This window comes from Rhea pennata, chromosome 2 (genome assembly GCF_028389875.1).
Source record: "Rhea pennata isolate bPtePen1 chromosome 2, bPtePen1.pri, whole genome shotgun sequence".
Classification (NCBI taxonomy): domain Eukaryota; kingdom Metazoa; phylum Chordata; class Aves; order Rheiformes; family Rheidae; genus Rhea; species Rhea pennata.
In genome coordinates this window covers 39,244,197-39,271,506 of record NC_084664.1, presented here as the reverse complement: position 1 = coordinate 39,271,506, position 27,310 = coordinate 39,244,197, and the positions used below count along the sequence as shown (strand labels likewise).

Genomic DNA, 27,310 nt, shown 5'->3' with positions numbered 1-27,310 from the left:
TTTATGTAACACGTTTTTTTATTGTGCATGTATCTACAGCAATCCTTATTTTCTAGGTTTTCATCAGTATCTCAAAAAGCAGTATAAGATTAGGATGTCCACATCTGTTAAATTTTATTTCAAACTTTTCCTATTCTGTGATAAATCCAACTTATGCTCAATTAACATATTTGCATAAACATTTTTTGAACATTAAGCTAAATGCTGAAGGAATAATATTCCCAGTGTACAGTCCAAAGTATAATAAATAATACATAATTAAAAATCTGGCATACTTATAATTTAAAAAATGAATCACATTTGATTAAAACAACATTTCAGTTAGTTTTTATGCAACTTTTAGAAATTCTCTATTTTCTTCTTTGCCCTGGATATGGGCATGGATATGCCCTGGATATGCCCTGGTCATTACCAGGGATCACAGATCATGTGGTGGCCTGGAAAAAGTTCCTAACATCCTTTCAGATGAAAATTGAAGAATTTCAAGAACTTCACAGGGAATCTTAAATGATACAGCAGCAAATGGTATGAGATTCTGTTACATCAATGACAAATAAAGAGTAAGTGCTAATTAGGATGATCAGAATGATGCCTGAACATGGTGTGGAATCTGTACCATTCAAACCAAACAGGGAATGCACTGGGAATTTTTTTCAACAACAGAACACTTAATAATATTCATGTCTTCTGTTTTAACTAATTCTATATGGCAGAAATAAATTTATCATGATTTACCAAGAGCTGGTGACTGAACACTCTGAGCAGAATAATCTATTCTTCCTCCCTTGGTCTAAAGCTCAAACAATTTGTTCTACATTTTACAAAAAACAATTTTCTTTCTGTGTCTTAGAAAAAAGAAATAGTTTTCATCAATGATGCCCTTTCTCTTTAATAAATACCTGTGACTATGACTGCTTTATACTTTAAAGCAGGTGTGGAGCTGACAAGTGGGAAAACTTCCAAATCTTTGTTATTCTATCTTATCAGGCTCGAGTTCTGGTCTTAGAAGTGTCATCATTATGTTTTTTAATTCCAGAATTGAAAATCCCCTAATAAAATACTGATACAAGTTTGTTTTGCTAACGCAGACTGAGACCAACATCATTACATAACACGAACTCTCATTCACTTCTGCAGGAGCTCAGAGGGGATGCACACTCCATAGAAAAAGAGAGTTTAGAAAGTTATGCATGTTACTTTCTTTGGGGTATCAGCTTGAAGACTCATGACAGCAAGAACTTACAGCATCTTCTCAGCTAGAACTGACAGCACGATAGACTTAATCAAGGTAGCAGGCAGCAAACAAGCGGAAGCAAGCATCAGTATTTTCCTTCCTAGGTACCATTATTGAAGCCTGTTGTTCCCCTTCATTTGTTCTTTTCAGAGAGAACTTTGTCACTGGAGTAGTAACTGGCTCATCCCAAAGCTTTATGAAAGCCAATAGATGCCACCGAAACTTTCCATTTCAAAATTAACAGGGAAGCTGGTACTCTTCTCTCTAATCTAGTTCAGTCTTCGCATATTCCCAGAAGTTTCCCAAAGAATGGTTCTTAAACTTCATGAAAACTAAAAAATGCTAAGTTGCTAATGATTTAGTCTTATTCTCCCAATTTAGACCAAGAACAAAGGATTTAAGGAAGGGCATGCCAAAGGGTGAGGACTACTGGTATTGCCTGGGAAGTCACAATCTCATGGTAGTTAGAATACAATGTTTTAACTATTACACATGAAAATGTCTACTACTTTCATGCACACAAAACCTACTCTTTTTAATGAGTCAAGTGCACAGTCCAATAAGCCTAAACACTCATCCTGATTTGGCTGACTTCCTCTGAGAAAAAGTTTCACAAACATTTGTTTTCCCATTTCCTCAGAAGTCACAAAATATGCTAAAGACATGCTGTCTAACAGCCAGTTTTTCATGTTTCCTTCAAAGGGCAAACTTACTATCTTCACCAATAGTAGAGTTGAGAATCTGTTGACTCACAGTATCTTTATTCCCTGCTTCACAGAATGAGTGGTAATTTTAGCTAGAGTTGAATAAACAAGGAACCTGCAGCAAATATTTCAGCCAGGCTTTCTAAGGAGACACCTTCCTAACTTCCCTGCAAACTAGAACAGATGCAAACATCTTTCCATACAGGAAATGTGTCATCTTAAATCCCTGGAAGAAGTAATGCTAAATTTTGGAGACTTGATCTCCTCAGAGACCTGTCGGTCATCTCTGCTCCAGCACATGAGAACGTTCAAATTGCCACAGCTGATTTGCATTCTTGTTACACGCACACAAAAACAAGTCCTTCCCATCTTCACTCTTCACTGCCTCTATGCATTTGCCAGAAAGGACATGGACAATCATTCCATTCTATAAAATGAGAGAAGGGAAAAAAAAAACAAAATATAAGGGATTTGCAGTAAAAACTAGGCCATGTTTCTAACAATTTTTTAAGTACAATAGGTCATCAGTAATGACTGGTTGTTCAAGGTTTATTAATTATTGCTTTAAAGTGGGGGCCAGGTTTAGCTTTGAACCCATGTGGTGGTAAGTACACATAATTCCCTTTGAAGTTGACAGGAATGGCATCTGCAGAACTTATAAATCTCTTTTCTAATGTTATTGCTTGTTTTTGTAAATGTAAAATTGTTTTGTAAATGATAAAAACATGTAAATGTTTTTATAAGTATCAATTACAGTATTACAGGCTGCAAAATTTCATAAGGACCTGTACCTCTCTCAGGAATTAAAACAATATTCAGTAGCAACTGTACCTGAAGATTGCAGCATCTCTGCCACTACAGGAACTGATGTTTTCTTGGGCTGTCCTACTGTTACACTTTTTCAGTCTTGTGGAGGAACTCCTGCTCTGCTGGGTGAGGCCCATGGAATAATACTGTATTCCTCTAACAGGAGGTTTGCTCTTCTCTTACAATACAGGAGGAATTTCATAGTTTCTGCTGCCCCAAAGTGTTCTCATGTGGGCAAGGTCAATATTCCCAGACTCTTCCCCTATCCAAAAGAAGTGGGCAAGGATCTGTCCTCTTACTTTAACAACCACTGATTCATTCTGATTCTATTCCTAAGCAAGCTAAATGGTTGAATCAAGGGCATGTGAATTTATATAGCATTTCTGTAATTCGTATTTTTAAACCATATTTATTTTGCACACACAGTGTAAATGGGCAAACAGCATTCTAAATTTCCTGGGTACAAATGATACAGAAGAGAAACCTGCCCTTCAAGTATTCCATCTCCACAAATTAATCCTGTGGATCACCCAATGATCCCACAGTCACTTTCAGCTGTCCTCCCTTCACAGTAGAGTCATTACTAACCTCCTGGACATCCCAGTGCTGCTGGCTGTTGTCTGACTCCTTTGTACAGTTCTGAGGGATAACTTTCCCGTGTCTGACATCAAAGCAAAACAGCGGAGCAGAACCAAGCCGGATTTCCTTCATGCTGTTGTATTCAAAGTGCTGGAAAAGGAAGGGTTTGTTTGAACAGAGTTTGAAGGACATCCCAATACATTTTTAAATGCTCATTCCCAAAATAGTTTCCTGTTCATATTTGTTAAGATGTAACTCAGACATGAATAAAGAAGACCCAACAGGCCCAATCTTGCAAAGCAATCCTCCCATATACAAGTCTGGCAAAACTGAAGACTATTTTTCTGAGGAAAGGCTTTATGGATTGTAACTGTGTATAAAGTAAATTCAAGTTCTGTTTTAATAAATACTTGAATTGATGAGTGTTTCTGACAGTGCCTGCATATATTGCAGTTAGAAATGAAGCTGCAACTCCCTCTGAGCTCAGTGTGGCCAGCAAAACTTGCTTGGACTTTGAATAAGTATTTGTAGTCAGGTCATACTGACTCAGTTTCTCTCAGTGCATGAATTTGCTGGTCTAACGCCAGCTTAGGACTCTATCTGAAGTCCCCTTCTATCTTTGCAATTTAGGCACTAGAATATGGGAAAGCCCATCCCTGTTATTCCAGAATTAAGATATATTTTTTACTCCCAGGATTTATGTTCTCCAGACATTACCAAATACACTAATAAACAGGAACTTAATGATGTTTGCTGTAACAAAGTGTTGGGATCTGGGCTCAGCAAGCCATGGAACACGTCATTTTTCAAATGAGGCTCAGCTACAGAAAGGTGGGGAATCATTGCTTTAGAATATGCCTAATTTTGAACACATCAGTATTTCCACTAATGTCAATCAAACCATTTACATATTGGAGGGACCATCTTCCTGAATGATTCCCTAGATCTGAGGCAGTATTCATATACTTAAAATGTGCAGTACCTGGGTGAGACTGTCACTGCAAGGGGAAAGTTCAATAGAGCCTTCTTCAATGGTCCTTCCAGGTCTGTAATTTGCACAGGAGCCAACACCAGTATTGTAAAGCTGTAAATAAATGTTTATACTGAAATAAAGCTCAATCAGATACAAACCGCCCCCCCCATGCTTCAGCTAATATTTTGTGGCTTTTACAATATGTTTTTGCTTATAATTTAGGCCATAGCATCTTTATTTTGAACTAGATTTTGCACATTGATCTTGCAAAGTGATCTGATATACACAGGAGAGTCCCACTAAAGGTCAACTTTACTCAGTAGGCTTTGGTTGAGTTAGAGATACCCACTTCTTATCTGAACTATCATGATGGTTAAAAGAAATCTCTCAAAACTTCATAATAAGGAACAGAAAAAATAGTAAAAGGAGATGGTAAAATCTGATATTAAGGTGTGATTTAATCTTATTGCCTTGTCGGGGGGAAATTCCCAAGGAATAAAATTGTATTTTAATGGGTGATAATTTTCAACTTATATGTCAAAAAAAAAGTTGAGAATACCATGTCCTAGACACACTCTGCTGAGGAACTCCTATTACTACCACGTCCACACTTGGTGGAAGTATGGAGCTGAAAAATGCTTCTTTCTCTTTATGCATATGGGTCAACACGGAGCTCATCTCAGCTACTGCTATTTGCATGAGGTAAAGAGTTCTTTGTCTTATACTAACAGTACCTAAAAAAACTGAGACTGGGATCCTCTGATCAGTGGCACCAAACTGAGTCAGATGGTCTAGATCCTGCTCCCAGCTGTAATGCAAGGTTTATGTGAGAATTTGGACCAGCTGTTTGACTCCCGTCTCCCTTTGTTTCTCCTCCCATCCTTGTTGTGCTGGCTGTTTGTATGATAAACTTTCTGAAGCAGGAACAGCCTCTTACTATATGCTTAAAGTATACCTGTTATATGCAGGCAATACAGCAATCTTTGAACAATGCAGAAACACTGATCACTCTTTATAATGCATTTTCTCTTACCTTGCCAGAGAATTTCAGTGTGTCTTCAGTTTGGGAGAGTTCAGGGTACACATTTGATATAAACCAATGGAAATTTCTACAGCCCAGTCTCTTCTGCAGCTGAAGGCGCTCACTGCAATCTGGCTTCTCTGCCTTAGTGAAAGCATAGGGCAATGAACAAGGTTACCAGTGTATTTGTGTTAGAGATGCTAGAAATCACTACACCGGAATTACTTCTGCTACCTCTTCTATTCTGCATGTTACAGATACTGACATATATCTCACATGGTTATGCAGCAGGGAAGGGCTAGCTGTACATGCTCAACTTTGTGCTACAAGAGCATTTAGTCTCAAAGTGTAAGGGAGGTAAATGTTTCAGAAGTAGCACACACTGTGGAAATAAACATTTCATTTAAAAATTAGTGTAATCCTGCAAGATAAGTCAATCCTTGTCATCAGGGCAAGTTTGATACCAGCTGCACTGTAATTAGTAAGATTCTATTAGCTTGTAACTCAGTACAGAATTTGTCTCATTGATTAAAATTGAATTTCCTGGCATTTAACAGTCCAAATTCCTCAGTTACTGACAGTCCTCCATGATCACAGGATGTAAATGAAGACAGTATTTGGCCCAACAAAAAGCCTATTAGATTATTATCTGACAGTTGCTAAATATAGTTACGTTAGTATGTTTTGTGACAATAGAGGTATAAAAACATTTCTATGATTTCTATGTTTTATTAAATTATTTACACATAATCCCAACTCTTATTCTTCCTGATAGCAAGTCTGTTCTGAAAAAGGCAAGTGTCTTCAACCCTTCCTGTAGATATGGGCATCTACACTTTGGAGGACTAGGGGCCTGAATATTTAAAGCTATTCAGCATCTAAAAATGCCTAGCAGGATTCTGAAAACCACCTAAAGAAGGTAAGTGTCAAAACCACACAAAACACTTTTCTGAATCTCTCAGTGCCCAGATACTAAAAGAACATCACCATCCTTAAGAGCTTTTTTCACCTTTTTCTTTTTGCCAGCAATAGATCTCCTCCTTTGCATTTCTAAAACACAGTTTCTCATGCCAGGACACTAGTCCCAATTCCTATGTCAGAAATTAAAATTGGTAGCATAAGAAAGGAATTGCCTATAACTAACTTTTCCCCAAACCAGCCATTTTTCTGCAGCCACAGGAAATAAAAAATGGCTTTAGCAGTGTGCCTGGAAAACACTGACAAATAAAAGGCCATGGATATCAGGGGCAAGATATCAGTTTCTAAAGCTAGGAATCAATCACGCCATGTGGCACTATTTGCTGCCCCCTCTAAGCTGCCCAGGCAAATCTCACCAGATGCAGTAAGTTACAGAGAAGCTCATAGATTAATGTTAATGTCAGTCTTGGATTCAATAAGCATAACAACATAGTTCAGCAATTCAGCACCACACAAACTTGGCCCCAAGAGGTTTCTTTGGAACAAAGCAGGAGTAAAATGCTTCCTCTAAAAAGAGGTGTGTTTAATGAGATTTACTTTGGCTAAAGAAGGCTATAGTAATAAGTCTCATTTTGTCATAGCAGTTACAATCTACATTTGAGGCTGAATAAAAAGTGTAAATAATCTAAAGAAAGTCATTATTTCTGTAAAGCAATCTGAGAGGAAACTGTTCTTGTAAATTAAATAAACCACACAAAAAAAAAGAGAAACAGAAATAGCGGTTGAAATAATAAAGAGCTGTGAAGAGCCTTATTCATCTGTATTAACGCTCACAACACAGGCATCTCCTGTGCCGGATGCAATTCAGATCATAAAATGGGGATATTTATGAAGCAATCTAAAGGAAGGTCATTTTTTTATTTTCAGTACTGGGTGATGTCAGTGTTCAACTAGCTCACAAAAATTTCTGTAGTGGTCAATAGGTGGCTCCATTCACCCTTTCAGTGCAATAAATCCCTGCAGGGCCAATCTGCAGCAATGGTAGCTGAGCCGTAATAATGTCATTGCTTGCTCGTGTCTTTTGAATAACATCCCACAGTACTGACATACTGAAAAATAGGCCATGAAAGAAAGAAACAGAGAAAAAGGTCTTTTATGTTATGGTAAGCTGAAAATAAAGATTGTAAAATTCATCATTTGAAAGAGCATCGTATTTATGAGTAATAAAAGTATTCTAGGTAGAATAAATTCTCAGGAAAAAGGTCATGGCACTTACAGCTAGTAAACTGCAACAATGAAGGCTGTATTTTTTTAATTCGTAAAATTGCTACTGAGATGACAAGAACTGCCTTCAGGAAATTACCAAATCAATTAAGGAACTAACTACCCATCTTAATAGACTTGGCCTGGCATTCTCCTTTCAAACCTACAACATAAACAAGGAGAGAAAAGCTTTTTAAAAAAGTGAAAATAGAATTAAAAAAAATGAATGTGACTGTCTAAGACACTAGGATTAGCATAGGGGGCTGACTGGAGAGGTAGATTTACTGGTGGAGACTGAGGAGGTCAGGAGAGGAGCCACACTGAACTGTGAACTTAGCTCCTTCTGGATCTTGGCTCTCTCAGATGATGCACTGCAATGACTGGGACATTTAGGACTGAAATGTGGAACAAAACTGAATGGGAAACTTTGCCCAGTACCTACCTGTGTTCTGCCTCACTGTTTTCAGTGAATCTTTTCTCTTTAAAAGCATGGCATTGTTAAATGAACAAGATGAATTACTTTTTTTTTTTTTGTTTGTCCATTGCCTTATGGAAGAGAATATTGTTACCACAAAAGGTATTGGAGGCAGAGAATTCCTGCAAATTGTAGCACTGTTAACAGCCTTGCTGCCTAACTCCAAATAAACAAACATCCACTAGTTTTTAACATATCAGATATCCAGTCTTTGGAACGATCCTGATCTGCTACAGATTACAAAGCAGCTTAAAAGCAATGTGACTGGTTCTGCAGCTGTTAGGTGATGTGTAGCCTGAAGGTGGTTCAAGTGTAGCTGTATGAATCATATGCCTGGCTGCTGAACAGAGTTAGTGTACGGACCATTGGTCATCTGAATCCCTGGAGGCTGGACTGCTGTCTATGTGATGCTTCTAACAAAAAAGTAACTTCTAAACAGTGATTTTGGTGAGATGCTACTTCCTAAGTTACAGGTAGCTGCTTCTGGACTTCTGCCAGTTTAGGAAGAAATCACAGTACTTGTCTCCAGACCACTCAGATATATTCCTTTCCAACAGGAGGGACAACAGAGCTTGCCACATGCCAGTGAATCACATTACTTGAATCACATGACGAAGACACTTCAGCAATGAAGAATGAATCTTCTAAGAGGATCTTTTGAGCATGCAGTACTACTGGGTTGCATGCAGGATGGGCTACTTCCCCCCGCATACCAGCAGTGGAAAATAAATCAGGTTCTGTTGGGCAATCTGAAGAAGAAGTCATGTGGTGGAGGAGTGATATTCAATGTGTGAGATTTGACAGCTTCAGCAAACAACCCTGCGGCACAGGTTTCTCTGTTTCTTTGCTGACCTAACAGCTCTCTCACTGGAAAGTTTTATAAAAAGGAAAATTTCTCCCCAGCACCATTTATGATGAATGTTTGACCGTACACAGACTCCCTCCCACCCATTTCCACCTCCTCTACCTTCATCCATATACACTTCTCAGAAACAGACCGCTGCAGATGTCTTTACCTTGCTGATTAAGAAAGCCACTGTGTTATGGTTGTAGAAATTTTCTTTAAAAGAACCCAGCCAGGTCTCTGCTATTCGGATTTTGTTCCTCACAATGGCCTCTTCATAGGAGAAAGTGTGTGGAAAGTGATTTCGATAGACATGGCCAACACGGGAGCATGGAACGATTTCCACAGAGCCACCACAGAGCCAAGTCTGAAACACAGGTGAAGGCACAAAAAGAGATTGCCCTTGTCTGTCTTGTATACAGCTGGTAAAACACAACTAGCAGCAAGGAATAATAGGCCAGCAATTTACAGAACGCAAAATGAAGCAGTCATTAACTCACTGAGTCAAACTCTGCTCTGGGCAGTGGCTGAATATTTATACTCAGTTTAAAAGCATCTAAAAATGAGAAGCTCCTCCTCCTCTCTTCCCTCAAATCCTTCTTTTCTGGTTTAACAAAGCTATAGACTTGGGAAATCCTAATTTGCGCATTGTTGGAAACAGAAAGAGCATCATTATGCACTTCCTCATACACTGTCCCCCAGCAACTGCCATGGGGTAGATAACACAGAGAAGATCCTGAGCATGACAGACCTTTGGTTTGACCCCATATGGCCATTTATGTGCTTTTAGATTTTTATGTGCATGAACAGTGCAGTATAGTGAAGAGACTTGAGAATGTATCTGCCTTCTCCATGGATCAGCAAAGATTCTGTAACCTTTGTGTTTGAAGTTTTCATTGCTTTTTAGTATCATTTATTCTTTTTATTCAGCACAATTTAATGAAAATGATTTAATATGAACCATTTGATATTAAAACTACATGTTTGGTAAGAAATAAAAGCATTTACTATTTTGGTGCATGCTGCATGCACAAAATGAAAGAGGCAACTTTCAGAAGGTGCCAAAACCAGTGACTCTGTCCTCAGGCAGATTGTCATAGCCAGTAAAACTTCATTCTCCTGACATGATGCTACAATTCTTGTATGATCATGTCAGACCAAGGAGTGTAGACACAGAATTCTGTGAGGGAAGTGATATTCTCCCCTTCCCCAAAAGTTTTGCACCTAATTGCTGTTCTAAATTTCTTCTCTCCTTTATATTCAAGTGCCTTAAAACCCCAACAGTTACCAGCACCTGACGTTTTATTTACGGTTCTTACCCTTATAGACAGCTCTAGATTTTCTGCTCCCCACAAGGTCATGTCAGAATCATAAGCTCCAGTGTTTTGAAAGTAGTGTCGATCCATGGCCACTACTGCACCAGCAACCACAGGACTCCTGTGCAGAAAACAGTTCAGAACTGAACACCTTCTGTTTTGGATAGAGAGTTAAGGAGGATGAAAATCTCACCATTTCTGTGATGGAGATAGTATTACAAAATGATTGAATGCTATTTCATATAAACTTGAGTGAAATGATTATCTAACCAAAAGAAAGAACATCTGGAATTGAATTCTAGGATTTGCCTGGGGAAGAGAGACAAGACCTGAATTGTTGAATAAAGCTCAGAACAGTGGGAAATGCTACATAACTGTATATCCAAAACAATACACTAGCAGATAATGATTAAGACACATTTTAAAATTCTGTATGGTCCATCTTCTACTTTTGCTCCAAGCCTCATTAGCATGTCTTGTCAATACTAGTTGTCTCAATGCCTGGAAAATATTTGACACAATGGAATTATAACTGAAAAGTAATTAGAATGATTACTAAAGTCAAATAAACTCAATGTAAACAAAAACCTATCCCTTCAAAAAACATTAACCAAGCAAATGCAAGTAACCACATCTTTTGTCAGTTAGCTGGAAGATGACCCAGATTTACAGTTGTACTGTTGAGCTGAGTGGAAGGACACTAGCTGATGAAGTGTTACCTGATAGGGCTGATGGGAGACTGTCGTACCTTCTCTTCATGATCTGGCACTGGTTCCCAATGGAAATCTAGTTTCCAATCAAAAACACCTCGATGTACACCCACAGAGTGATAGTACTGAAAAGTCTTCCAGTCTATGACATCTATGATAGGGGAGACGACACTATTTCTGAAAAAGACAGTATCATTTATTTTAAAAGCCAAAGCACAGATCAAGTTCACTACTGTATTAGAAAACACTAACTCTCACTTTTGATCCTGTCAAGTACAAGCACTCCTGTAGATATTGAATACTCTCATTTTCACTGCTGAGAGAAGCCTGATGCTCAGCGAGCATACAGGAATGCAAAGCCTGTAGTGAGGAAGGATTCCAAGGATTGCTAATTTACTGACAACCTATAAACTGCATTGCCATTTTAGAGCTATTCAGGATTTTACTATGAGTTCAATATCAGAATTCTTATTTCATATAGAGGCATCAGCCTAGTTATAGGCTCCATATGGATGCTAAGTCCATTGCAGAAGATGACTTTGGTCCTATATAGCTCACCAACCTTTGATTTTGCTCTAGATGTTCCACACCACTTGATGCACTTGTCTCGTTAGGCCAATGAACAGTGCATTTATCCTTATTTTGTTCTTCTACTTGTTTTGCAAAAACTTTTATCACTGACTTTATAAAAGTCTCTCTTTGTATTCTCTTTTATCACATTTAAACTGTTCTTGCAAATGCACTGTCGCAGTGTGAGATCTACTTTTACGAGTCAGAACAGAGCCATCAAAATGTGAATAGCAATCCTTCAGATCATTTCTACCTTCAGTTAAATTGGGATGGATCTGAGAAGAGGTATTCTGCATTTCCCTACAGCAAACACATCATGGTATTTCATAGTGTCCTTGTACATCCTGGAATTACTGGTAATTCAGAAGAGCTACCGGTCTTCTGTGTTTCCAGATTAATAACAGATCACTTTTGGACATTTTCAGAGGACAGATGAAATAGTATTAGGGACTGCAGGAAATAAAATGCTTTGAAGAGCAGTATTATCCTTTTCTGCTCTGTTATGCACAAAGTATAGCCTTTGGTCTCTGTGTGGGGATTGCCAAAGAGAAAAGACATTTTGGAAAAAAATCAGTAACGATTACTAGGGATTAATTACACTGGAAAAAACTACTCTTACTCTAGAGCAAGAGTATACACATAGGAAGTTATTCTAGAGTGGCTCTTTTCCTAAAAAATAACTTTTTGTTACATATAGAGAAGAAATGGTCCATTTGGGGGTAGAAAAACTGTTTTGTCCCCTCTTTTAAAGGCTTATATATGTTGGTCAGAGATCACTCTTGAGATAAACATACCACAGTCAATGTAGTACATTTAAAACATACTACAATCAATGCAGTATGGACATCATCTCAGAAGTCTTCAACTGAGTGAGTTATTTGTCCTTTTCTGTGGCAAAGACCAGCACCAGCTGTGGAAACTCGCAGCTCAGGGTGATGTTCATGTGACTCTGACTTGTCTTCTGTGTCTTTACAATAATTACAGTAATTTTTTTTTCAATGACAGGGTGTGTTGGGGAACTCAAAAGTTTGTTCTATCGCAGTTGCCATTTCCTGAAAGAGAATTTTAGAGCCTAGTGAAGGAAAAGAGTCTACTGCTCTTCAGTGAACTGTATGAAATATATTTGAAATATACAGATGACATAGCTAAAATGACACAATTATTCTTTTGTTTCCTAGTAAGAGCAGACAGACTGCCCTATTACAAGCTAAAGGCAGAAAATTTTAAAACAAAGTGATTATTTTTCTCCATTCAGGTATAAAATCAGCCTTTATAATATGTAATAATGGGAGTGCTTAGAAATATGCACTGGATTTAGAAATAGATGAGACAATTTTATGGTCAACTGTAACATTTATAGGCATATATATTAAGGCAGTGATTTGCTGTTGTTATTCCACAGAACTCAAGAAAAAAAAAATGAATGAAATGATGCTAAAAATCATAAAGTTAAAATTCTCCTCTGATTCTCCTGACGATACCCTATGATATAGTTTTGTATCTATTATACGAGCAACCTTCTCAAACTCAAGCCTACAGGAATCTTTCTAACAAAAGCTGTATTTAACCTTTATTCACTGAAAACAGCAGGGAAAAGGACCTAATATTTCTAGAAGTTACTAAAAAGTACTGTCCTGATAGACTTACTTAGGTTTTAACTCACACAGGCAGTACTTTTTCTTTGATAGGCTGAGTAAAATTCACCTGAGGCTAACAAATTGAATGGATTTTATATGACTGAACTTCAGCAAAAATCAGTATAACTGGACTATCTACATTGAGCTGCATCTTCCAGCATAGACATCTCTGGAAACTGTCTGGTTAGGAGCTTGCTTGGAGCTCTTTACTTCCCACCTTAGTTTGTTGCTATTTGCTGAAATGTAAGCTAATATACTGCTGTTGGTCTATCCAGTCTCATCCAGTTAGGACTGAGGAACTAATGATTCCATGATAGGTTGTTTTAGAATTTTCACAGAAGAGGGGGAAAGATTAGGAGGAGGTGTTTGAGTGGAAGCCAGAGGAGGCAATGTAGACTAAACCATCTGAAAAACCTTGGCAATGAGGACTAAACCATGTGCTTATTTCCAGGATAGCTCAGATGGAGACAATAGGGATACTGAGAGTTATGTTCAGATATATCCAGGATCAGGTGACACATTAGCTCCTACCTTTTCATATCCAGACATTTAAACTCTGTCCTTTTGGGTCTGCTATACATTTGTTGCCACTATAAAACTCCAAACTCCAGTGACACTTTTAGCATCAGTGCAATTGCTCACAAGAGTAAACACTACAGCAGTAGTTCTTGCTGAAATGATCCTTAATTTTTAATGTATGTTTTTGCTTTGCTTTTTATTGTGCATGAGTCTTCACTGCTTTTGAAGAAAAATACCTGCAGCGATGTCCTGGATTCAGATGGAGACCGAACACTTAACGCAAACTACCTACAAACATACATCCTCAGTCTCCCCAGCTCATGAGCATTCTGCAGCAGCTTAGGAATTCTGCAGTCTTTCATCACCTAATCTCTTAGCTAATGTGTAGGCAGCAGCGAAAGCAAGGCTGTATAAAATTGTTTAGCAGCAGAAGGATTCTGAAACCAGTACAGCCATGCCTTTTTAAACTTCAAATATTGTGAGTGTCTTTCTGATCTGAAATAGAGGAATTCAGAAACTTCACCTTTTGTGGAAACTGGTCAATATCCAATTTTTATCTTAATCAAGTGGTACTTTACATATCTTTTGATATTAAGGCTTCCTTTATAAAATATCTGTTTTCTGTATGTTCAGTGATGGATATGATATTTGCGTGATTTGAAATGCAAATTTGCAGCAGAAGGTAATTTATTGAAAGTTGGAAGATGTTCTTAGCTATTCTTTTTGTTTCTAACTGTGTAACTGGCAAACAGACAAGCAGTTTCTCGGCACTTTGAAATGAACACTCCCTGGCAAACTAGTGCTAATTTTGCTCTGTGGAATTCTAGGAAAGAAAAAAACAGGAAACTCAAATACAACTGGCAGCAAAGCTTTGAACCATTTGACTCTGGTAATACTAATTTGTGAATATTTCAAATGCTTGGAACACACAAGATCTACAAAAGGTCACAATTCCATGAAAAAGAGCAACCCAAACAAGAATTTCCTGCTTTAGGATGTCTCAATCAAATACAGCTGAAAATGAAATGTCTTCCCATGACCCTTTATATGCACTATGGACATTATGTTCTTTCCTATTTTTAGAATAAGTAACATGAGAAGAGGAAAAGTTAATTAATACTCTGTTTTGAAATTTTAGATACACTTTTTTGGAAAGTGCTTTTTGTTGATTTACACTTTGTTTTGCTGGGAAGGGAGATTTTAATCTCATTAAGTCCTCCTTTGTACAAGGAGGAACAACAAAAACAAATATAAAAATACTCTATTTTCTTCAACCATTTTGGAGTGAATCTTTCCTTGTGAGAATAATACAGCTCAGACATCCAGACACATTCTGAGTTCTCTGGCTCTGCACACAGTCAAAGCTTTGGCAAGTAACAGAGAACCCAAGCTGGCTCCATTGCATGTTGCATTTTCACTGAAATTGCCTTGCTGGCTGAGGTTTTCAGGGAAGTAATGCTGCATAACATCTGAAATTAATACAAATTAATGGAGTTAATAAAAAGAGAAGATGTTGTGATCAGGAATGGTAAAGCTATGGCCTAGAGGATTACTTAAACATAGCCTTACAGACTAATTCCTGACTAAATTAAGGCGTATGAACAGTCTTTTTTAATAGATACCACTACTCACATGCTAAACACTAAATATATATTTCAAATCTCTGCTAGGTAGAGTTCTAAGGGAATATTTTACTTTAAGAAAATTATTTTGAACATATTTTTTATATTCCAATTTTTATGTGAGGTATCAAAATACTCAAAGGTCCCCACTGGACTTATTTCTAGGGCTGCTGGAATCTGCAGGATCTACTAATAGCTTTTTAAATTGGACTGTCAGGATTGTGCCATGAACCATGCCTAAATGCTAGCTGTTCCTACTTTTGGCAGCAATGTTTACTTTTGTCTTTAGCTTCTCTTCTTCAGTTTCTTTACCTCGACTTCTTGAAAATAGGTCACCTGCTGATACTGATCAGCTGTGAAAGATTATAAAGAGATAGCATATCTTCAGATATCGTATCATGTAAGTGCAGAACATTAGCTAACTGAATTTGAAATGAGTATTATTGACAAATCGAGGACATAAAAAGATCAGGCAGAAAAGAAAAGTCCCAGGAAGAAGGTTGTTATATATGGCGTACAGAAAATTTTCAAAATAAGGAGAGTAGCATGGATGCTCAGATGCTGAGGTTGTCTGGGTTCTGGAGGGACAACATCATACTCCCCTGGGCCTGTGAGAAGGTAGAAAGCATATTGCTTTTCTGCTTATGTATCTGGTAGCTTGAAAAGCTGGGGTATGAGCAAAAGAGAAGTGAAGAGTCAGATGAAGAGGTGTAGGAACTGTTCAACTCTAGTGTGAAATAACTCTACTTCAATATTATTGCCATAAAACTAACACTACTCAAAATATTTTGAACGGTAGAATTCTGCATCTATGCCTGCATCTACAAGCAAAGGTACCCATTGACTCAACAGAAGCAAATAGCTGATGAGATAGCTTTCTGTTGCTATGATCATTTCCTATTCCATTTAACAGTATTTGCATTAAAGATTAGTGACCTAGAATTGTGGGGCTAAGTGAAGGCACTTTGATTTTAGAAACTAGATTGGCTTCTTTTAATAATATCATAGACCTCAGCTTCATAAAGCAATATTTGAGCAGTGATGTACACAGTGCACCAGCCCAGGGGGAAATAATCCTTGCAACAAGCACCATGGGAAAGGTCCTGAGGGTAAGCTATCTCCTTGCAAGCCATCTCTTTGCCGTAGTTATGACCATGCATTTTAATGGTAGAATTTCTTTTGAAGGATATAATCATGGATCATTTTGTCTCCAAGCAGTTTTCTCAGGAACTACAGTTCAGATTTTTTTATTAAAAATGAGCCTGCTGCAATAATACAGCCACACCCTTCAGCATGTTGGTCACTATTTTTAGGTTAAAGAAATAACCTTCTCAAGGCTTCACGGCTTACGTCAGTATATGCCCCCTCTGCCTTACACTACCTTTGGACTGAATACAAAACAGCAACTGCCTTTCACAGTCTCCTGGAAAAGGCAAATCCTACAAGAGATGATCAATAATTGCATAGCTACATTACTATGCACCATGCTGCTCACTTGGAGTTAGCCTGGAACACAAAGAGTTGTTAAATGAAATGATAGAAGGGGCATGTCAGTTAGTTTTCTAATGTTTTCTAGGTGCCTATGTTACTTGTCATTGAACAACTGAAATGTCAAGAAATGCTTTACAAACCACTGAATCGTTCTCTAGGGGGCATACCATGGTGATGTACAGCGTCCCACTCAACCGGTTAGGCATACTTCATAGAATGCCTCCTAAACTAGTCTCAATGTCTATAAATGCACAAGTAATGATTTTAGAAAGACTTAATACCTTTTGAGTAAATAATTTTGATTAAGTTAGCAAATAAAACTATCACATAGAGAGATGAAATATCACCAAAAGCAGTCAAATACCTGATAATAACTGCTTAGCCAAAATTCAATGACTTAAGATTTGAATAAATGATTTTGAATTAAGGATGACAAAAACCTACTGAACTACTATCTAAATTCTAGATACATTGACAATACAGATGGGTGAATTCTGGATAAAAAGAAAATGATCTGAAATTTAAACTGTTGTGTTTTGTGAACTAACATCTGAACCAAAAGTGCTTACCTTGTTTGCTAGTACTAAACTGGTCAGCTCTGCACAGATTTGGGTTATAACTGTTTCAGTAGAAACATTCAACTTGTTCTTTATAGTACTGAACAGCAACTCAGAAATGTTCTATCTGCTTCCCACTCTGTGACAGACATCTCTGTTACCTTGGAAAAGTAACTTAAATACCTTTCTGTCAGTTAGAGCATGGAGCTAATAATGCCAAGGTCATGGGTTCGATCCCCGTACGGGCCACCTGTTTGAGGGCTGGAGTAGATAATCTCCAGAGGTCCCTTCCAACCTTACTAATTCTATGATTCTATGAAAATTGGGACAATTTTTCCACTGTTGGTCTCGTGTGTGCTTGTTACACACTACTCAGTACTGGAGGTCTCTCTCTTCCTGTGGGTATGTTCAGTGCAGAGTGAGGTCTCAGTCTGGGCAAGCATTTCCGAGCTTTACTTTCAAGAAAGTCATAATAATAGTGTTAGATCTGCTTAGGAGTCTAGAAAATTGGCTTTGATCACAGTTTTCAGAGTTAAAATATCTCAACAGTACTGCAAAGGTTTGAGCTTTGGAAGGGCTGTGTTTTTTCTCGCCAGCTAATGACTCACTTGCTCTAGGTGATTAAGTGTTTTCCCATCCTGTCTCTCCAGCAAAAGTGTTTGAGTGGCAGCTTGACTGGTACATAAAGAGGAGTGATGGGTATTTCACCAATCACTGTAAGCCTTTTTTCACTGTACTCTCCTCATTTGGGTAGTCTAAGGAAGTGGACATGATTCAATTTAACAGCTCCTCAGCTGCTAAATGAAGCCAAGTTGACTACGCTAATGCTTACATTTCCATAGTGATCTCCATGCAAGCATTTCAAGCAATTTAGGAAAAATAATGAATTAACTTCCTTATCAGGTCAGTGTTACTATCACCATTTTTCAGCTGGGGAAAGAGGGACAGTGAGGGAAACTGCCAGAATGCCTTAGAGCATGTCTCTCCTGTGCACTGGAGAATGTCATAGGCTCACCACACTAGCAGTGACAAAGCTTCCAGATTTAGACATGGGGCCTGATATAGCATACAGAAAGGGATGATTTAGCCCATATTATTATCCAAATATCCTTCCAACTTTTTCCATTAGTCCACTACTAGGCATTATCTAATTCAGTATTAAATTCTGCCCTCCCGGAGGAATGAATGGGCAGGTAAGCCCTCCAGGGGAAGAGACATCTTAGGGCAGCATTCCACTTGTTTGCAGTAGTTTAATGTTTTCATCTAAATGATGTAATCACTTCTAAGAGCTCAAATTAATTCATTTATAAGCAAACACAATCAGCCATAAAAGCTGCTTGTTCCATTGCCTTTGAAGGTCTTTAGTATGACTATTTAACAACCTAGTAAGAGCTTTAAAGATACATACGTTTTCTTTTACCCCTTCAAGCAAATATTCATTTTTTCCCAAGCAGCTTATGACTTCTGAGAGACAAGTTAATGTACAAATGTTTCTTTCACAAAAGCCCTTTTAATAAAGGATTTGCTTACATGTAGTTCTTGAAATATTTTCAGTGATTTAATCTCTTTGAAGGACTTGGGGAGTGCACACACGAGCTCAGCTGTGCAGGACAGCAGGCCCAAACACCAACTGAAACATGACAGACTAGGAAAATGTGAGTTTGGTGTCAGTGAAAATACCTGAGGTTAGATAGAACTGTCCAGGTTGTCCAGAAAGTATTCTATTTTTCCATGGAACAAAAACTGTACAGGTAACTTTGATATGTAGGCAAGCTAGCTCAGGAAGACAAAGTAATTAAGAAAATTGTCTCATTTAATCTTCGGCTTCATGACTGAGACAACTAAAAAGTACAGCAAATAATGGGTTATTGCAGTAGTTTCTCTGGTGGACATTTGTCAATTTGCAGACAGCCTGAGATTGCAAATTTGTTTAATTATTACCACCAGGAAGCTATCCTACAGTTCTAACATTATCTGGATACATACCATATTGGGTGTGAAATGACAGTAGTCAGTTGTATGACCTATCCTGCTTCCCAAGCACCAGTGTGATGTATGTGCAGTGAAAGCAGAAAACAAAAGCAATGCAGCCAGAAAGAAGAAGGCAACCAAGTGAGGATAAAAAAAAGATACTCAAACCCTTCCAAGTATGTCCTTTTTTTAGCAAGAATTAGCAATGCAGAGAGCTCAGAGGTCACAAGGATATTTACCTGTTGCTGGACAGCCTGGCTAGGAGAGGTTCCAGCCATCCCTTCTGACACTCACAGTGGGAGTCCATGAAGACAAGCACGTCCCCAGTAGCCCGTGCAGCTCCTAGCATCCGACCTCGGATGACTCCAAGTCTCTTGTTGCTCCGTATCAGTTTCACACGATCCAGCTTAGAGATATACTCACTCAGGGCCGACTTCAGGGACCCTGTCATAAACAGAATAGTTACTTACTATCATTTTAACTTTGATTCAGGCTGTTAGAGAAACACAGCAGGTAATAGAAGCAGAACAAGTAGAAGATACTTGCTTGTTGGTAATATATTTTGGAGTCATTTGTCTTAAGCGGCTAAGCAAACCATGTTCTAAGTATTCCCACAGCAGCATAGAAGAGCTATGTCAAAGAGAATTACAGATTAATGGAGACTGAGATTCACTAGGTGTAAAGGTATTCCTGTGAGAAACTGAATATCCTTCTCTCCTGTTTTAAGCAAAAGGCGGAGACTTTCAGGATCTCATAAAAGACCAAGGTCACAGTGAGAAACTACAGGTGTTTGGCTCTCTGAAGTGCTTAGGATTACTTTAGCAATGCAAAGTTTTCCACTGCATGACTAAGCCAAACTTCAAGTCTGGAAATTATTACAGCAGATCTGGTCCAGTGGAAAGGCTAAGATTTGCCTACTCTGATCTTATTTTAAAGTAAGAAAGCTCAGAGTGATCGGAAGTGATAGGAAAAAGAAACATTTCAAAGCTAAAAGGCTAAGCTGAATCCTAGAGATGAAGGGTGAAATTTGGCAGCCAGATCATGTCTATACTTAGCTGTCTTCCTGAGGGTCCTCTTTGCTTTTTACTCTCCTCATGCACTTCATAGAAGAGGACAGTTTCCGCTGTGTAGCTCAGAAAGCAGATCTCACATACAGGGAAACAAGGGCTACCTTGCTGACTGAGATCATCTACTAGGATGATATCCTTGAGGGATGCCTTCGGGGTTGTGTCCATAATGCTGTGTACTGTTCTGAGGAGAGTAGACCAGGCTTCATCATGGAAACAGATGATGACACTAGCAGTAGGTAGACTGGAGTCATATTCTTGTTGTAGGCACCTGCATGAGATCAAATGATGGAGACACTGGAATCACTGGTGCAACTGGTTACTTTTTTTGACACCACAAATTGTGATCTACATCTAAATCTTCAGGAAGCCAATTTAACATTTCACTTCACTTCTAAAGAAGCAAAGAAAGCATTAGGATGTCCAGAACGAGAATAGAAAGTGAAAATATGGGAATGACATTATGAAAATAAAAATACAAAAATAGGAATGTTTTGCTGTATTCTGGGATACTGTATTCTGTTCTGGCTGCCTCAAAAACACAGAGCTCAAATAGAAATGGTCCAGAAGGCACAGAAAGAGAAATTGAAAAGATGATTAGATGATTTATCTGAGAAGTTAGGTAAGCAGGAAAGAACCCTAGGGAGGTGGACAAATGAACATGAGTGGCACGGAACAAAGCAGGAAGGGGTAAAGCAGGTCATTCAAGCACCCCAATTTCCACAGTTTCTCTTGTAACAGAAAACAAACTCAAATGCAAAACTTTTAAGAGTAGACTAAAAATAACTCATCTGCACAGATTAGTTTACCTGTGGACTGCCTGCCTAGGATCTTAGTGAATGAATCCAACATACCAGTCTTGTGCAGGAAAGAGGTGGACAGCTACATGCATAATGAAAACAAGTATAGATATATTTAAGAGAGTGCATTCTCCTTATAAAGTTTGTACAGGTTCATTTTTCTGATGAAAATAAATCACAGACAAATGAGGATCCTGGGTAGGTTATCTGAGCTGGGCAGATTATCTCTGCTATTTTTTGCTATTTCTTTTACATCTCCAGGTATTGATACAATCTAGCTGGATGGGTCACTGATCCAACCCATTGTGGCATTTTTATAAATGTTTAACTGCCAGCTGTGGCCCCTGGCTCCTCAGTGTTCCATAGGATCAAGATTTCACCTGTAGTATTGAAACAACTTCTATCAAAACTAGTGTAAATGAAAAGGTTTTTTGACATCTCAAGCATTTAAGAATCAGAAAGACTTCCTATTTATCCTCTCAGAATCTCTTCATATGAAAATCATAGTCTTGTGAAAAAAAAATCTCACAAATGTAAGCAAATGATCCAAAAAGTGGGTTTAATGCATCATGAAATGCATTAAAAGTGTTTTCTCATTTACTACTCTTAGCTCAAAAGACACAGGACACATCATACTGTCATGAAGATACATCTTTTCCGGAAAAGATCCTCAAACATGTCTTATACAGACATAAAAATGTGCCTATGTACCTGCTTTGCTTACATGTGAAAATGCATTTTAAAAGGTTTTTTGTTTCCTAGGTAGCATTTATTTAGTTTGCCTTATTCATTTAATCACTACTAGTAAGAATTTCTTAATGGAAATAAAGGATTATCACAAAAAACATTTACATCTAACTGTGTGTCATTTTGGTTTCAAGGGGGCCAAGTTTGCCTCTGAGAAAGTAAGTCTGTAAGTCTGTGAAAACTAGTTGGAAAAATCTGGCTTATCATTATTCCAACATCTTTGTATTGCCAAGCAAATCATCATACAGATTTTACAGTGGTTATTGTTTATTGTAATAGCAGTGGTTATTATCACAGAGGCCACTGAACTTGTTCTGCTGCAAGAGGAGTTGATGTCAGGGACATAATTTTAATATTGCTGTGTTTATTATCATCATAGTCAAGAGTTCCTATTCATGGATTGAGGCCCAATCATGCTAGACACTATACAAACACAAAGCTGTTCATTGTTTAATAGAATCAATAATCTGAATGCTTTAATAACAAATACAAATAAATGAACATGGTAGATTCACTTTTGGGAATAAAATTAGCACAAGCATAATCATTCCTTGCAATCTATAATATTTCATGTTAATATATTTCTTACATAGATAAACCAATTTTTTAGATATTTTAAACATAGTAATTAACAAATGTTGTCTTTGTTTAACTGATTTTCTGTAATCAGAATGCTATTATTTCATAAATACACATGGGCAAATTTCTTCTGTTTTCAGAAGGATGAGGAAAAGGATACTCTCATGACTTAGGAAGTATTTGTATTTTCAGGCAGAAGATCTAAAGATAATTAAGGAAAAAGTGAAGATCTGATGCAGTCCTTTTACTAACCAGCCAGTTTCCAACCAGGAACATTCAGTATAACCATTTATGTTTTCCACCACCATCCTACAATGCTTTGTTGTTAGAACTGTGGTTATAGCAAGAAGATAAGGCTGTTTTGGAATCTTAATTGGAAAAGAATTGAAAATAACTGCACTTGAATACACAGTCTCAGTGGCAAGTACTTAGTTGCCATGGAGATTGGCATAGGCTTGCGATATAGATATATAATCTTCAGAAATATGAGAAAGACTAGTGGTATAGGGAATACCTTTCCTGTAATTTGGAGTAGTCTCACAGACTGTCCATCACAAATTGGCATTTCAAAAAGTCAGGGCTGTGACTGATACAAGAAATAGCAGTTTAATCCAATTTGTGAAAAGTAAGAAATTGTCAAAGCAACAATGAAAGGGAGAGCAATTCTGACAAGGCAAAGTCACTACTGACAGGACTCCCACTCATCTTCAAGAAAATATCTCATTGAGATTCAACTCCCAACAGCACTCAAGGGGAAGCTGTGTTTCTGTAATGAAACTTAAAACCTTTTTTTTGATACTTTGTGTTTGTGTTTGCCTAGATACATATTGTGTGACACTCAAGACCAAGAGAGAAGCTTCTTTTCAGACACGACCATGTCATAAAAGTCAAGCCATCTCAGGTCCACTGTCCCAGGAGGGTGTCAATAGTTAGCTGGGCAAACTGATGGCAGCAGAAGCACTCTGTTAGAGAAAGGTACACCAAAGGATGAGTTTTGATGTGGAAGAACAACTTTCTAGCACATTTGGACAAGTTTTTAATGCTCTGTGACCCAGAGACCCTGGCTGTGTCAGAACTGCCACTCAGAATAAATGGGGCAAAACACAGTATCTATCTGACTTACTAACGGGATATGCTTTACTGCAGAGTATTGAAAGAAATACAGTTTTATGCATTTACCTTCTGAAAAGTAGCACAAAGCATTCAGTTTTGAAGGCATGTAAAGGATGTGGACTATGTTAGAAGCTGGGGTCCGGTGAGGTAGGTCCACAGCATCACTTTCCAGGACAGGAAGTGGGATCCTGGCCTATCAAGGCAGTGCCCAGCCAGTGGTCTCTACTTCACTTTTATCAGAACTCGGTAATCTTCATATAAAAAGAAACTGTACTAATGCTGTTCATTGCTTCAGTGCAAAGCACAACAGAACTCGTCTTGTGAATTTCTAAGGAAAATTTCTAAGTAGCTAAGTATATCTCATAGCATTTACCCTACATCTTAAACTCTGGTTTATTAGTAAACGACGTATGCAAGTGTGCAGTTTGGCCAGAATCATTTTACAGTACCTGGAAGTGCTTTACAATTAGTAGGTACTCTGGTCCAAATTACCACCTAATTTCAAGTGAAAAGAAATACAGGGCATCTACAGATCTAGATCTAACTTGAAAAACTTCTAACCAGCTTAGTCTATTTAAGTAAATAATAATAGACATTATTATGAATAATGTGATTCTAATAGAATAGAGTAATACACATTCAGATTCATTAGTGTTGCACTCTCATTTTACAGCGGTATAAAACTAGACTGATACAGTTGTGAGCTAGGCTGCCAGAGTAAATTACATCTAAAAATATGCTGTGGTTCGAATACTGTCATAAAGAACAAGATTGGCTTAGAGGTAGACCTCTGCTGCAGGTTTATGGTCCGGATTTAGATATGAACAACTGCAAAGCCTCAGATGTTCAGACCTGGGGTTTCAATTTGGGCTTCCATAAGCTGTAGCATTGCTAGCTCTTTAGGCTGTAACTAGTCAGACAGGAAAACCCATCCAAGAGTTTTGAGACCATGGCTTAAATCTGACTGAGATTAGCATTAACTAGACCTGGCTCTTCTTGGATGGCCCTTCAACTGCCAAAGTAAAACTGCTTTTTGGCTCACATCACAGGCAGTAAAAACAGGGTCATCATTCCTCCTTCGAACACTACGTAGTTCAAAGAACAGCTGATGAATTATAGTGAAAAATAACTGAATTATTGAATACATTGAACTCAATTTAAAATTAGCTTATCATCATTCAATGAAACTACCCAAATTAACTCTAAATCTAGTCAGCAAATACAGAAAACAGTTCCTAATTTCCATCTCTCTTTCCTCGAGATTGCCACCTTAACCGGGAACCACTAGTTCTCTTTAACCATGAGGAAAAGACCACTAGAAAAAATACTGTAGAAACTCCGTGTCTTAACCTGTTCTCTGGCACATCTTTGTGCGGCGCGCTGGGGGAAAGTCTCACCAGTTTTGCTTCAGGAGGCAAAAAACACGACAGCCCCCAACACCCCTGTCCCTCTCTGCCGGCCACGGGACAGGACACACTTCTCAGACCCACTTTTAGGAACTGCCCCGACCTGCCCCTCATGGACTGGAAGAGTAACTGGCTTTTCAGGCGTCCGGGCTTCAATACAGTATGTTGGGGCTTCAGATACAACCTCTTTGCAGTGGGCTCACGGAGTGCTTGGTGCGAGCTTCAGCGGTGTTCTCAGATCTGGTCGGACACACCGACCTCCACCTCCCTTCCTCCCCGGAGCTGCTTCTTCACGTTTTTCAGGTCGCTCGTCATACCAGAACCAGTTAAAAGCCCCGTGCGTGGGAGACGCGGCATTCCCAGCCCCGAGGCACCGACGGCGGGATCCCCTCTCCCCGCCCGCCGCCCTGGCACCCGCTGCCGCGGCCCGCGCCCGCCTGCCCGCCCCGCCGCCGCCAGCAGGGGGCGCTGCCGCCCGCCCGCCCGCGGGGCGCCGCGACGGGCCGCGGCGTTGCCGGGGTGACGCGCCGCGCTGCGCCGGATCGCGCCGGATCGGGGGAGTGCGGGGGCGGGGGGGTGGCGGGGCGCGGGCCGAGGAGACCGCTGCAACCCGGCGGAGGGGCCGCGGTGCAGCCGTTTGTCCCCGCGCCCTCCCGCGGTTTTGACCCCCGCACTCCCAGAAAACCGCCGTTGCCCCCTCCCCCGTTTCCTTTCCCTTCCCCCCCCCCCCCCCGCGCCCTCCATTTTCGTCGCTCGTGAGGGCTTGAGAACAGCTTGGTCAGTTTTTGCCGTTTGAGTCGTTTAACTCCTCGTTGTTGTAGTTCTTAAAAAAGAGGAGAAAGCGCCCGGGGTTTCCCAGCTCCTCCTGTAGCACCTGTCGTGGTCTCGGGTACCTCAGGGGCTTTCGCCCCCGGCAGCAATGAAGGTGCCTGGAAGCATTTTGCCCGGGAGGTGCCGGCGGGACACATGTGGGAGCCGGCGGGGATGCCGTGGGCTCCCCCCAGCTGCGGAGTCGGGGCTGCTGGAGGGAGGCTGGGAAAATACCTGTGTTTGCACAAGAGAGAGGCGTTTCCCTAAAGGAAACTGGTACAAGAAGAACGTTTTCCCAAACTGAAGGAGATAATTTGATAGGGAAGACACAGGTTTTAGAGGAGGAGAGGCTCACTTGGGGGAAGCGACAGGGAAAGGTAAAGTTTTCTCCCAGAGATTAAATAGGCTGTTTTACTTACAACGGATGTCGTACCTCAGGCAGCTCCCTACGCAGAGATATCCGCTCGCTGCGCGCTTCGTTGAAGCCATGGGTTTCCAGGCCGAGCACCCGCTCCCCGGCGTCAGCCCCTTTCCCATCCTGCAGAGGAAGGGCGACGAGCTGGGACTCGGGGTCGCCCTCTGCGTTAACCTCCGGCTGCGCCTCCAGCCGTTTGCTCTGCTGCTTGACCATGCGATAGCCCTTCCTGGCCTTGCTGTGGTTCCTCTTGGCGGCGGGTGACACGATGGCCGCGATCAGCTCGTCCTCCCGCAGGGAGATGAAAGGTGACAGCCCATCCAAAGGGTAGTACTGCTGGCTCTCCTCCTGAGTCTCCAGCATCTCTTGGGTCTCCGCAAAGTCCACCTGATACCCTTCCCGGGGGTTGAACTCCACAGGCTGGAAAGTCCCTTCCTTGCTCTGGTTGCTGGGTGGTGGATTCAGCGTTGTAACCATCAGTAGCAAAAAGCCCAGCATCAGCAATAGTAAGAGAAACTGCAGCTTACGTGATCCATATCTGCATTTCTTCCTCAAGAACATACTGTTGGTGACAAAATGAAAATGATACAGATGGTCATGTTAAATATCACTTGGATCTTTCAGTTTCCAGTCCTCGGGTTGCGGCAAAGCACTGGTTTTTACTATCTGCCAAGAAGATTTTTTTGTTCCCCTCACATTTCACTGATGCCATTTCATGCTTTCCTCTCTATTTGCAGACAAAATAGAAAATGCCTATTAATATTGCACTTACTGTAATAAAAGATAGCATGGATCCAGTGAGATAAAGTAGATCCTTTATTGTGCAGAATCCCAGTTTAGCTAGAGAAGAACATGTTTAGCTGATGAAAAAAAGTAGCTCAAGTTTTGATTTTTTCCTCTCTTAATTCTAAGTAAAAAGAAATTCCATTTCTTATAGTTTCCTTCCAGAGTATTTCCCGCTTCTGCAAAGTTTCCAGTTGCTGCCTGGATTCAAGTGCCTTATCTCTGAAAGCAGATCTGACAGCTTCCCCCTGTTTTGAGACTTCAAGTTAACTGTGATCAACAGATGAGAACTAGTCAGTCCCTGACTTTGTTTCACACACAACTACAGCACTCAGTCAGGAAGCACTTCGCCAGACATAATACAGAGCAATGTGTGTGT

At 39.5% G+C, this 27,310-nt stretch overlaps 1 protein-coding gene across 2 annotated transcripts; it reads right to left on the bottom strand.

The window, feature by feature from the left end:
- GALNT15 (polypeptide N-acetylgalactosaminyltransferase 15) lies at nt 1–27,310 on the bottom strand. 2 transcript variants are annotated; one of them, XM_062569283.1, is made up of 11 exons: nt 26,921–27,310; nt 26,153–26,710; nt 20,383–20,549; nt 19,451–19,655; nt 10,854–11,021; nt 10,138–10,255; nt 8,991–9,185; nt 5,331–5,462; nt 4,307–4,408; nt 3,334–3,474; nt 1–2,365 (listed from the first exon to the last, which is right to left on the bottom strand). In XM_062569283.1, the coding sequence occupies exons 2-11, from the start codon at nt 26,707–26,709 to the stop codon at nt 2,219–2,221; spliced, it is 1,932 nt and encodes a 643-aa protein (XP_062425267.1). In that variant the 5' UTR covers nt 26,710; nt 26,921–27,310; the 3' UTR covers nt 1–2,218. The 2 variants fall into 2 exon arrangements, with proteins under 2 accessions (XP_062425267.1, XP_062425266.1); XM_062569282.1 differs by having other exon boundaries at nt 26,153–27,310.